Raw genomic sequence first — 14,474 nt, forward strand, 5'->3', positions numbered from 1 at the left:
TGGCCAGCACCACTATGGTGTACCAAGGTGTTATGTACAAACAGGTTCACGGTACAGCCATGGGATCTCCTATTAGCGCCATCGTGGCCAATCTGGCCATGGAGGAGTTAGAGGACAGGGTTTTTAGTGGATGTCAGTTTCCCATAAAGAAATGGAAAAGGTATGTTGATGATACCTTTACCGTGGTCCAGAAGGGGAGAGAGGATGATGCACTTCATTGGCTTAATAGCTTCTCCCAATTTATAAAATTTACCTCAGAGGTGGAAACAGGAGGTACCCGTCCTTTCTTGGATGTACTGGTCTCTAGGGTAGGCCCTAGGCTCAAAACGTCTGTGTTTAAAAAACCTATGTGCAGAGGCCAGTACACCCATTATAGTTCAGCACAAGCTGGGCAGCATAAGAATAGTGTAGTGAAAGCTCTACTAGATAGAGCAGGGTCACACTGCACCACCTCTGAGGACAAAGAATGTGAAATTAGACGAGTCACAGCAGACCTTAGAAAATGCGGATACTCCCAGAGGATCATAGACAGATTTAGTAAAGGAATAGAGTCTAACCGTCAGGAACCGTTTGTTCCTGTGGCTACCGCATACATTCCTTACTATCCGGGCGTTACTGAGCATCTCGCTAGAGTTTTGCGGGGTTATAAAACACGCTGTGTGCAGCTTCCCGGGCGGAGGTTGCACACAGTGTTGTCTCAGGTAAAAGACCCAATAGCAAAGGACCTGAGTAGTGGAGTAGTATACAGGATAAAATGCCCGGATTGTGGGGAATGTTATGTGGGCGAGACAAAACGACGGCTCAAGGATCGTCTGGGGGAGCATGCAAATGCTATAAAAACCGCTGATTACAATAAGTCTGCTGTGGCCAAACATTTTTGGGAGAAGCAGCATCAAATTTCCCCTGAGGATGCGGTTATCGTGGATCGAGCGCATGGGTTCTGGAACCGTAAATGGCTCGAGAGCCTACGAATCTGTTCATCCGACCACAATATTATGAATAGGGACAGAGGTATGCGTATGCATCCTCTGTTTGAAACTATCATCCTAAGTACGGATGAACGGTTCTGCTTAACACGTTCCCGAGCTATTTTCGCTTCCAGTTCAGACCATGCGCCGACTGCACCACGTGTATAGCTACCGTGAGCCTGTTATATATGGACGTGCTGCAGGAAGTTTTGTTACTGCTGAGGATGCTTCCGAAAGCTCCAGAGACTTTTATTGTTTTTATCGCTTTTAATCCGGTTTATTTTAGTGTATTTTATCTTAAGGATTTTATCACAGTTTTAATGTTTTTACATGTATATAATTTAATTTAATATAATAGCAGTTTTTTGTAAATAGTTATTTTATTTTATTTTAATATGTAAATATTTTAGTTACGGTAAATACTTATTCTTATGGTTGGTGTGTGAGCTGATTTAATGCTAAAATACAAAAGTGTCATCTGATAATTTCACACATTCGCAGAGTCAACTTCAGACTCAATATCCATCTGAGGTTGATTTAATTCTATGAGTACCATCTCGGTATCCATCTGAAGTTGACTCTGCGAATGTGACTGCTCTCAGGGTCACCGAGTGTTTGAAGCAAAGAGATCTTGTTGAGGTTTGTTTCACAAACCTCAACAAGATCTCTTTGCTTCTCCTGGTAGGAAGAATTTTAAATTTTTAGAGATAATGGTAAAATGTCAGTTAATGATAAATACTTGGATTTTTTTGATAAACGGGAGTAAACTGATTGAATTATACATATATATCGTAATGAACTGATTTATACACTTATTTTAGCAAATGACCAATGAAAACATTATTTTAACTATTTGTAAACCTAAAAAAATTAAGCATAGGGCAAAATGGGAAGACTTTTATGTAGCGAAGCTTAAAACATAACAAGGAAGGTGCTATTTTTCATCCGGCTTCTTAAACAACTGAAGTTTGGTCCAGTTTTTTTAACAAAATCGATTAACATTTTTGTCATATCAAAATTATTATAAAATGAAGAAACCGGTTACATTCAAGTGTAGCAGGAACGAATTTGTTTTTGAATTTGATACAAAATGTTATTTCAGCTTATTGCTTAAAAGATCCAAGTCTTTGTTAGTTTTAATTATTAATAGAGTATAAGACTATAGATTCTTATCCATATGTTTGCTTCTTTATCACGACATTTATTTACCTAAGCATTTACATATGATTACTCTCTTTTTTTACAGTTATGGTTGCTTGTCAACGAATCAGACGACAAATGAAACAGATTTGGAAATTGGAAACAAATCTCCACATATCAATTGGTAGGTGGCGTCAACAGCATTTCAATGTGCTCTTATTACAAATTAATAAAAATATTATTAATTTGTAATATTAAACATATTAATGTAAATTAAAATTATAAATAATAAGTATGTTAAAAATATTATTATAAATTAAAATTATAAATATTAAGTATATTATAAATATTATTTAATATAATATTTTATAAATATTTCAGTGTGCTCATAGTTTTCAATCGTCCCCCTTTTGTATTAAAATTTAAAAAATAGTTTTTAAATTTGATACAAAATTATTTTCAAATTCCTTCATATGACTGTTTTTTATTTTATTGATAATATAACCCAGATTCGAACTTGAATCTTCCCCAAGACGTAAATATGGAAAAATATTATTTTTATGCAAAGCAACTTTGGTAGCTATTCCATTAGCATTGCATTTTTGTGTAAAGTTTCATTTTATAAAATTTATTTTTTGTTAATAAAAATAAATTATGCACCAACAGCTAAAAGGTCGTCTTATATGTGGTAATGATAAATTTTATTTTACTTTAAACAATTACTTAATAATTAAATAATTATATTATATTTATATTTTAAATAATTTAAATACTTTTATTTTAAATGATTAAATAATTACATTTTTAAATAATTATACTTAAATAATTGTTTTATTTTTCAATCTTGAAGTTTTTATTATTTTTTATTTATTTTTTAGTCTAATATAAATTACACAATATGTTCTTAATAATCGGTACACTTTATCTTGGCCTATAAAATAGATATAGTTGGTGAAGAATTTAGATTTTTATACACTGAAACACCCGAAACTCCAATATTGGACCATTCCCATATTTAAAATAAGTATTTAGCTAGGTCGTCTGATAATTTAATGAGCATTAGCATTAAGAGAGGCATATGATGCGGGATAACAAGCTTATAGAGCATCAGCCAAAAAAAAATCCCATTTCACCCGTCCATTCGCTCTAAAAGTTTGTCCAGTTCTTCCTTGGATTTATTTAAGCTATCAACTTCCACAATGACAGATGGAAGTTTGTTCCAATTAACTTGACATTAGCGAAATCGATTTGGAGATTTTGAAGATTATTCCTATACCTGCAAGAAGAAGCTTTGTTGTGAAGATCAGTTTCCGTACCAGCGTAACTAAATGATTATTTTTCTCTTTAGTATCGATTAAACCTTATTAAACCTTGTAATTTTGAATTATTGCTCCATTTTGTTATTTATTTGGCGGAATGGATTCTCCAATTAGTATAATGTACATGGTTTGACAAACTCCAGTTCAGAGTCCATCGCATCAATGTCAATCACCTAATAACATGATACAACACGCAGATGTCCTACACTTCTGCTTCCCTCTAAAAGGCAAAGAAGCCCTGTCCCTTGCGTATTTTTCACAAGATTTCTAGCTGGCCGTGAAGATCTGGAAAATAAGCTCTGTGGACGTTCAAGGTGCTTCGACCCTAGATACAGTCGAAACATTCCACACTTTAAATGCATCTGACAGTCGAATGAGTCTTCTGTTCATGGAAAAACGAACTTCATATTAACAGAGAAAGGATTCATGAGATTGTGGCAGAAGCAGGGTTCAAACGGAAGACCTCCGAGTTCGTTCCACAATTGTTGAACAAAACAAATTTTGTTTTTAGGACAAAAGAAAAAAGCTATTCAGGCTAGAAGAATGCGAAGAAAGAGCTCGTTGAAGCTGTTGATAGTGATCCTTCCTTGCTCAATTCGATCGCAATAACAGCTGAAAAATCGCTGTGCATCGTATACCGTCCACAAAGAGTGACCAATGATGGAATAGCAAACAACATGCTCTGCGAGACACTAAATTTCGTTTTCGTTTCCAAAATTCAAAGCCAAAGTGACGTTGATTTCATTCTTCGATTCACATGGAAATTGTTTCACGAAGTAAGAGAGTGCAGTGGTATTATTCCATAAGTTTTGGATCATTTGATTAAAGGAGTTCAACAGAATAACTCCTCAATTTAAAGAACAAGGTAATTGCTTCCTGTTGCACGACAACTGTACACTGCATTCTGCACTTATTATCAAAGAGTACTTGTCAGAGTGTGGATTGTTAATCTGATTCATCTCTTAATTGATTCACTTCTTCTTAACTAATTCTCTTCTCGTGAATCAAAGACACACTGAAAGGACGGTTTTGAAGATATTAAAAGAAATGTGACAAAGGATAGCAGCCGATCGGGCTAGCCGGGTGGGTAAAGTGCCTGTGTGGCAACCTAAAGGTCGGGGAGTTCGAATCCCGCCTCGGGCTTGGATCAAAGTACTGCAAAAACCTTGGGAGGTGCACTATGGCCACAGAAGCTGATGCGCCAACAACTAGCCAAAAAAAAAAAAAAAAAAAAAAGGATAGCTACTATCCCAATGAACTTAAAAATACTTCCAACAGTTCTATTCTCACAAACGTGCAGCTGATGTAGGCTATGAAATATATTAAAAAATAAATAAAAGCTTATTTCACTTTGATATCCTATTTTTCTTAAATTAATTTTTAAACTTAATTGTCTATCCTTGTATATTAACCTATGTAACTTGTGGCTTGTTGATAAGCAAATTTACATCTTTAACAATTTTTGTGTTCATTTTAATAAATTAAATTGTAATATTATCATTTTTGTTCCTCTTAAATTATTTCTCCCTAACTGGAGGTTCCACCCCCTGACTGGTGTTGCTACCAAGTATACAGGGTGGTTGTTATGTCTGGCGTTACGGTTGGTCGAGGAACTCTGATTATTATACAGGTGTTCAGGATTACGACCTTCTGGAGTTCCTTGTAGGTGTTCTCTGGGAGACCTATTCCTGCTAGGCAGGAATAGGTCTATTATGCGGCGTATTTGGCACCATACCGGTGTTTGACACGATCATCGGGATGGTCGTTACTTGTTGCATATGCCACATCTCTTTGATCTCCTGTTTTAGGTTCGTGTACTTCCTGATTTTTTCCTTATGGGTTTTCTAGAGGTTGCCAGTATTGGGCACCGCTATGTCAATCCGATAGGTAGCCTTTTCTTTCTTGTCGACAAGCTTTATGTCCGATCTGTTGTTTGGGATTGTCTTGTCTTTTATTATGACGCAGTCTCAGTAGAGCTTATGGGTTGGCGTCTCTAGTACTGCCTGGGATTCGGACTTGTAATACGGTACACTTTCTTTGATCAACTGGTATTTCTTTGCTAACTTCTGGTGTATTATCCTGGCCACCTGGTAGTGTCTACAAGTGTACTCAGTTTGGGTGATCACCTTGCATCCCGCGGTGATCTGTTGGATCGTTACTGAGGCCTGGTGGCATCGTCGACATGTGCCATCTGACACTCCAGGCTCCTTGGCTATGTAGTTTCTATAGTTTATGGTGTTGATTACGTGGTCTTGGATGGCGATCATGAATCCTTCAGACTCGGGGAAGAGTATCCCGCTCGTAAGCCATGTATTAGAAGCAATTTTATCTGTATGATTTTCATGGAGGTCATTGTAGTGTCTGTCATGGTGTGTCTTCTTTGTCCACCTTTCTAGCTACGTTTTTGCCGCATGGGTGAGAGGGGGCTCCTCGCTTAGGTTGAGTGGGGTATACCACTTGTCTACTTTCTTATGGCCTGGTAGAATGCTGTTGTGTGTTTCTGGAAGTAATCATTCAGGTTAACAATCGCTGTTTTCTGTTGCTCGATGAGGTTTATCAAACCCCTTCCTCCTTCTTTCCGAACTATTGTCAGTCTCTCCACAGCTGACTTCGTGTGGTTTTGGCGGCTCTTGGTCATCATTGTCCTTGTCTTTCTCATGATATCCTCCAGCTCGGTGTTAGTCCAATCTATGATCCCAAAAGAGTATATTACATTGGGATTTCCGTGGCTGAGTTAGTCGGTCTCAGGCGTAGATAGCAAGGTTTTCCCCCAGAAACTGAGGTTTTTTTATCCATCAAAACAGGCAAATCGACCAGAGAACACAGACAATTTACAGACACAATACATAAACGGGTATATGTAATCATAATATATTTTTTTCGCATTGGGACTGCATAGGTGTTTATGGCTTTAACCGTGTTACTTCCGTTCAGCTTTGCTTTCAGCAGGCTTCTGAGTCCCTGGTAGTATTTTTCGGTCAGGCAGGCCTTGATTTCCGTGTGCTGTAACAACTGAGCCTGCATCATTCCCAGGTATTTGTAGGATTCTCCCTCTGTCATGGCTTCGATGTCTTTACCGGTCTCCAGCTAGTAGTTTTGGCGACTAATTTCCCCTGATGCAATCCGTGGGTCTCGCATTTGTTTAGACCAGATTTCATCCTCATATCATTGCTGAATTTTTCGGCGATCCGGATTAGTTGCTGGAGTTTTTTCTGTCATGTCATCCATGTGCATCAGGTGAGTGAGGGTGTACAAATTTTCCTTACTTCTTTGAGGTCATATCCATAATTGCTGCTGTTAACTGTGGTGGACAGCGGGTTGCGTGTTAGACAGAACCACAATGGGCTTGGGGCATCTCCCTGAAAGAATCCTCTCCTATTATTATTATTATTATTGTTCATATTATTTCTTCCTGATTGGGATTCCACTTCGTGACGGATATTACAACCAAGTTCACATGGTGGTCGTTATGTCTGGTGTTACAGTTGGTCGAGGAACTCTCTGGCTAACCTATAGGTGTTCAGGATTCCGACCTTCTGTAGTTCCTTGTAGGTGTTCTCTGGGAGATCTATTCCTGTTAGGGTTATTGTGTAGGGTCTTTGGCACCATACCTGTGGTTGTCACGATGATCGGAATGGTTGTTATTTATTGCATATGCCACATCTCTTTGACCTCCTGTCTTAGGTTCATATACATGCGGATATTTTTCTCATTAGTTTTCAATGTTGGGCAATTCTGTGCCAATCAGACAGGTAGCCTTTTCCTTCTTATCGACAAGGATTATGTTCAGTCGGTTGGGCGGAATTGTCTTGTCCCATATTATGGCGCGGTCTCAGTGCAGCTTGCGGGTTGGGGTATTTTTGGCTCTTTGGATGAGGACCAAAGAAAAGGCTCTTTGATTCTCATCGAAGATTCGGTTGTTTATTTTTCTCTGGGAACTCTCCTTGTATTGGCGTAGTCTCTTTCCGAGTCCAAATAGGTTCTGCATCAGTGTGCCAAGTGTTCTCCTATTCTCTGATTTTTGGTCTCATGTTTGTTGTGGACACTCTCTCTTGAGGATGGCCTTCACTCTTCCAATCAATTTCTTACGTCTATTCCCCCCTTTGGGTAATAGATGTAAGAAATCTGTGTCAATTGGGCTATCTTGACTCTTAATTCTTCTATTTTCTGCTGGAATCTTCTTTCCCATGCTGGCAGTTCTTTCTTTTTATCGACGGCTGCTTTGCAGGTATCAGTTGGAGCGTTACCATTGGACTTTTACTTAGTATTTCGAGGACTATGCTTTCACGTAAACAGATTCCAGCTGCATTTATGGGGATTGAGATTGACACAAAACAAGATGCTAAGAAAGCGAAACATTGGAATGAGTTGGTGAAAAATGGCAGGACAGATGGGATACATCTGAAACTGGATTAGTGACTAAATAATTTATTTCTCGGGTTAATTATTTAATCGGCACAAGAACAAATAAGTGGTTTTCTACGAGCATGTTCAACTCTTATATTCTTACAGGACATGGTTCGTTAAATGATAAACCTGTTTAAATTCGGCCTGAGCAATATACCTCTCTGTTTTTGTGGAGAGGTCGAAAGTTGAAGCCATGTTTTGTATGACTGTCCACAATATTTGGACATCAGGACAGAATTTGAAAGTACTGTGGGAAAAATTTCTTCTGATCAAGATACTAAGTTTATTGAAAGTCCCTTTAATCTAAAAGCGCTTTATGTGTTCGCCAATCAGTTGTTTAAGAGGCGAAAATTTCTGCTGACAGGAATGGCTTTGGATAGGTCTAGAGTTTATGAAGACAGTGCATAAGAGTTCAGTGATGGAAAGTGTTAAGAATTTTAAACCCTACTTTCTCTTATTTTCCCTTTTTTTCCCCTTCCTTTTCTTTCTTTTTTCCCTTCTTTTTTCTTCCTTTTCTTTCTTTTTTCCCTTCTTTTTTCTTCCATTTTTTTTCTTTCTTTTATTTTTTCTTTCCTTTTCTTCATTCTTATTTCTTCTTTTTCTTTCATCTCTGTAGTGGGCTCCCACAGGTGTGTCTTTTTTTTCCTTCATTAACTGAGACTCTGAGCGTCCTACCTACTGGAACTGGTCACCTTCCCGGGATGTGGACGAATACTCAATCAGCTTTCTGGGTGATTGCTGCTTCTGGGTAGACAAGCGGCCAGCACAAATTACACGCACTAACTACACAAACCTTACACTACACTTGTCTGACCCAATTTTACAGAGTCTGTAAAATTACAATGATACGAGGTGGATTTGAACTAACGTTCTAGGAGCCGCCCTTAACAGTAACACATGTCCACATGTGTCTGCAATATAAAGCATATTTCAGACACAGTGCACTGACACTTCATGGCTTCTATTGTCTCTGTACAAATCCAGTGCAATTCATATCTCCAATTTCTATATTCTTATGTCCCATGTATTAGTTACGTTTTCTTTGATTTAACTCGAGATGTAAACTATTATTAGTTATATATATATACACACTCGGTGCATTTTTGTCCAATGGAGAATATTCTCTGTCAAGAACCCTTTTGATTTTAATATTTACATAATGAACCTCTCTGTGGACGAAGAAAATAAACGCAGTTTCGAAGAATACAATTGAAGGCAAACTAAATTTAGATGCCTTTTATAATAAATTAAGTTTATCTTCATAGTTGAAGAAGACGCAACGGATTGATTCATTACAGTAACACCTGCCGAGCAGTAGAGACAGATGATGTTATGCATTGAAAATAATCCTCATTTCAATTTTCTCCTTCTTAGTATTTAATATAAAATAATCTATTTTAATTTCAGGGACGCCATAATATGGGTTGACCGTCCGCTGCCGTTATGGGGCCTTCAGGTAAGCGCTTTTGTTTTCATATAATAATCAGAGATTATCTGAAGAATTCATTTATTATTATTATTTTTTACTCTTATGGCTACTCTGGTAGAAACTTTTGGAGCTATTTATGGAGGCATTCAAATGTGACATTAAATATTACGTGCTAAATCGGGTAAATCAATGCATAAGAAAGGGCGCATTCATTCGAAATAACCCAGGCAATCCCATCCTTGCAGTGGCTTCCAGAAGGTGTTTACTTGTTTCGTGACAAGAGAAGCGAACGTTCGATGAGTCATTGCCTTTGTGTTGTTGTTGTTGTGACACTTTTTCTCCTCTATATTTAGATCGTAATAACCTTTTCGAATAATATCTATTCCTATTTCTAGTTACCGAAAATAGCAGGGGGAATTACCGGGCTTGTAAATCGAAAATACTGAATATTTGAATAAATTTCCATTCAGCGACGTTAAATACAACGGATCAATGATGCGTTTCGTACCAGGAATTCATATGTAAATTTGTTGGATTTATTTCTTCTGTGGCTAAACTACTTATATGTTAATACATTATTTTTATTATTTTTCCTCCAGGTGGCACTTTCCATAATTAGTCTCTCGGAGGCCTTATTATTAGCATGTTTAGGTTACAAGGTAAGATTAATTAAATATTTAAATATTTTAAATAAAATATATTAATTTGTAGGTTAGTGCAAATGCATCATTTTAACATAGCTATCTACCAAAGTAGTTAAATTAATATCCCATATTGTGGCTGCCTTCACAACGAGTTGCCATGGTATTGTACTACCTCGAATAAATAACACTTCACCAGTGGAGAAGACTACTGTTGTTTATTCTCAGCGGATACCACCACCCAGACGGCACTGTTTCAAAGCTTGTTGGTTTCTCTTCAGTGGGTGGGCAGGTACCCTGATGTTGCAATAGTGACAACCCAGTTATGATGTATAACACCATCAGGCATCTCTCATATTGTGAAGTTATACTTCATAACTGGGTTGTCACTATTGCAACACCAGGGTACCTGCCCACCCACCGAAGAGAAGCCAACAAGCTTTGAAACGGTGCCGTCTGGGTGGTGGTATCCGCTGAGAATAAATAACAGTAGTCTTCTCCACTGGTGAAGTGTTATTTATTAGCGGTAGTACAATACCATGGCAACTCGTTGTGAAGGCAGTCACAATATGAGATATAAACAAAACGATGCCAATTTAATTAATTAATTTAATTTAACTACTTTGGTAGATAGCTATGTTAAAATGATGAATTTGCCCTAACCTACATATTAGTCATTCTACCTGATAGCATGAGGGCTCTGCCCTTAAATACTTTATAAAATATATTAATAATATCACATAAATGATTACACGATTTATTATTATTTTTTTTTCATTTCTAGTTTTATTTCTCATTAAGTTTTTTTTTTTATATAAGATCGCAATTTAGATGATTTGTACTTTAAATGATTTGTACGTGTTATATCTTTATACGAGGAAAGATTACTAAGTTCTTTGAACTGATTATAAGGATAACAAATTTGTTTTCTAAATGTACTTCTTGATTGCAATAAAATTGGCCTTGATCCTGTTGTCATGGTTGTATTTTTTTTTTATCATAATGGCTAATTTCAAATCCATATATTTGATGTATTTATTTTTTTTTTCGCATTATAGGGGAACATTTGGCAACAACTGATGTCCTTTAATTTGATACTGGAGTTAGTGAACAATGTACCGTTTATCGGAACTGTAAGTGCATTTCTTCTTTCATTATTATATTATTTTATTACATAAACATGAACAAATTATATTATTATGCTGACCATTTATCTGCAGTGGAACATACGCCTTCTGCCACAGTGTGAATCACACGCTGTACGAAAAGAACTGAACTTTAACTCAGCACCTTCCTTTTGAAAGATGAGTCTCATAAGACCAGCCTGGATTAAAAATGTCTAATTAACACGAGTCATCACATTCTTTTTTGATTACTACACACCTTAAATATCAAAGATGAACTAAATGTGTTGCTATATAGTTAAGATGCAGAGAACATATTTCAGGTTTATTCACATTTTTGAGCTTTTTACAGAGTTCTGTCTAAAGTGAGAATTTCATTTCCACGGCTTGAAGCAATTATGATATGTAGGGAGGCTGTGCTACTGCATCATGAATTCATTGGCACAGTTCCTCCTCAGTGTGTACTTGTAGAGCAAGTGCAGTTCTTCCTGTATTCCCACACGGGGGTATATATTTATTGGGTTAAGTTTTAGTAACCCTTACTGGCCATGTCCAATGACTTCCCACGTCCAGGGTACTATTGCGAATATTTCTGGTGAAGCCGGTGCGCATCTTTTGACTGAATGCATTGTCTTACACGCAGCCATTTCAAATTACCTCCCAAAACTTATTTTGCATTCTTCTCTTTTCTTCCACCATCACTCTTTCCCCACCAACCTTCCACTCCTCCGACCTTTCCTCTCCTTTTGGGCGAGACTCCACCCTCACTCCTATTGGTCAAGATGATCTGTTTCGCCCGTCTATTTAATCTTGCTGCCTGGTCAGGTTGTTTCCTAAGCGTAGGGCTTCTTGCTGATTGTTTGAACTAATCATAACAGGTTGTTAGCCATTTCTCTGACCTGATTGTTTTAAATTATATTTTAAGGAATATAATATATTCGGTAAAATATAAATATAATATAGAATAAAATCTATTCTAATTTGCACGGTGCTTTTATTTATTTATTTCATGTTTTATTTTAATGAGTTCATACACCTTAACTTCAACATTTATTCTTTATTTGATGTTCCCCTGTATATGAAGCTTTGATGTATAACTAGTAAGTTTACTTTGAAAGCAGTCATTACAGGGACATAATAAATGTAAAAGCCATATACTCTACAAATTGCAGAGGATATTTATGTGTATTTTTGCTTATATAATCCATTGCCATTCAATTTTTAAAAAAATATGAAAAAAATCGGTGCTCACTACTTCGGAAGGTGTCTTTTCTGCCCACTTCTGTTTGTGATCGCTATCCTCTAAAATGTACATCAGTAATATTTCGGAAAATGTGCAGGCTAACTTTTGTTCAAATAAAAACACTGATCCATCGTGTATCGACAGTAGACGATACCAATCTGCTGAAATTTGAAAACTCAATAAGTGCGTTTGAAATCAGTACTCACCACTTCTAATCTGTTCTAACTATAGCAAAGATTCTTAATTTGCGAATAACGAGAGAATTCAGCGGGATTCAGATCAAGGTTTTAAGATTATCAGGTCGTTGTGGAACCTCAAATTTTGCTATATGAGCGGAGCATTATCATGCTGGAACGCGAAGGACCAAGTTCCATAAAATGTTCAGAGTGTCAATAACGTTATGTAGTCCAAAATGCTAGTATATCAGGAGTCATTATGGATGGCTTCAGCTCTTACGGCCTAGTATTTAGTACCAGCCATAAGAAGCAACATGACACCTCTTCCCCAGACTTGATTGTTTGTTGGAATGATGCACTTCTGATTTCTTAGGGCAGAGGACAACCCCAACTAGCTGTTTTCTGCCCTAACAAATCAATCCAACTTGCAAACAACTTTTCTTACATCATGGATCATTTTTTGGAAAGCTGGGACAACTTGGAATTAATGACAGGTCTTTGTGCATATGCGAACATTGGAAGACCGGAATCATGTCATATTTTTATGTATGCAATGAGTACGATGACTTGAGATATGAGCTAGTTCGTCAAATACCATATTTGCGCAGATTGGAAGATGGTTATGAAGAAACTCTAATAAAATTAAAGGACAATTTTTCCTGCATTTCAGCTATTTGCTATATAGGTCTTTCAGGGGAGACGAGTATTACTGAAACTTGAGGAGCATCAGGCTTGACTGATTGGAGCGTTTCGATCTGTTCTCTGGCAAATTGTGGAGGAAGTGTACAGTCCAGGTCAATGGAAGACATGTAAAGGTAACGTGATTTCATATTAGCTGTATTGTATTGTATGGTGTTGTAAATAGGTGACGGGTTGTTTTTATTGGATTTTAGGAGCATCGACAACTTAGGCCATGTTGCTCCGTGTATATATTTTCTGTCAATTGTGTGTTCTCTGTGTTGCGAGGGTAGCATGATTTTTCTTCCAGCAAAACAGAAAATCGACCTCGGAACACAGGGAACACACAGGGAATTGACTTAGCCATGCTGTGAAAAAAGATCAATAAAAATTCTTCCTGTCATGGACGGGATTAGAACTGAGGTCTTTTCCACCCGGTGTGGGGAGGACGGCGATCCTACCAACTGTGCTACCGACGAAGGCAGGGGTTTCCCGGAAGGCTGGCTGGAACCGCCTAGTTTAATAATAATAAAAAAATAATAATGATAATTTTGAGTGTTCGTGGTGGATCTACAAGTGTTACTTGGATGTTTGGAGGTTGTCAAAACCTTATGTTCAGACTTGTATAGTTTCAGATATCTTCATAATATTACATTTAGAACGAATTGGCCCTCAACAAGGCGTAGGGAATCGAAGGTAATTGTACATCAACTTGTTCAGTGTTTGTATATATACAGCATTGTAAATAGGTGGCGGGGTTGCCAGGAAAGTTTGCTGGGGCCTCCTAGTGCAACAACAAAAACTGTAGTACTTAGTTTCCCGCCCTCGTGGGTCATTGGAATTTCAAATCATATACAAGATCTAGTTTAGGATTCTCGGGAAAAATAGAATAATTAGAAGTCTTCAACAACTAGAAGAGAACCAATGGAAGAAGAATTTTTAAGACTTATTCTGGCACAGAACGGAGAAGACTACTGGGACTGACTTCTTTCTTGAATGAAATAAAACTGGACAGTTTACCTTGTGACTTCAGTTGACAATAAAAAAATGTACTGAGAACATTTGGACTGTGGTGCAATAGACTAAGATCTTAGGAAATCATTTGTATATTAATATAATTGTTACAATTGTTTTGTCAGAAGATCCTCCTACTGACCTTGGAGTGGTTGGTCCTGGTAAATGGGACCAAAATTACATATCTTCTAAGAACAGGAGAGTTTGGTCGAGAACCTCAGACCATAAATGTATATAACCTCTAGTTTTTTTTTTGTTTTTTTTTTTTTTGCTTGCTGGCTCCCAGGTATGGGCAATGTGGGAGCGGGACTGCAGGCACGCCGGTATTGCACTAC

General features: G+C 37.2%; 1 protein-coding gene across 3 annotated transcripts in view; it reads left to right on the plus strand.

The window, feature by feature from the left end:
- LOC150089502 (potassium channel subfamily T member 2-like) overlaps positions 1-14,474 on the plus strand; it is a 414,361-nt gene that overhangs the window by 361,133 nt on the left and 38,754 nt on the right. For all 3 annotated transcript variants that reach the window (XM_090389520.1, XM_090389521.1, XM_090389522.1), the window contains 4 exons: positions 2,215-2,292; positions 9,242-9,290; positions 9,863-9,922; positions 10,963-11,037. In XM_090389520.1, coding sequence (XP_090245646.1) covers positions 2,215-2,292; positions 9,242-9,290; positions 9,863-9,922; positions 10,963-11,037 — 262 coding nt within the window. The remainder of the gene's footprint in view (positions 1-2,214; positions 2,293-9,241; positions 9,291-9,862; positions 9,923-10,962; positions 11,038-14,474) is intronic.

This window comes from Mastigoproctus giganteus, chromosome 2, assembly GCF_048544385.1.
Source record: "Mastigoproctus giganteus isolate SK-2022 chromosome 2, ASM4854438v1, whole genome shotgun sequence".
NCBI lineage: Eukaryota > Metazoa > Arthropoda > Arachnida > Uropygi > Thelyphonidae > Mastigoproctus > Mastigoproctus giganteus.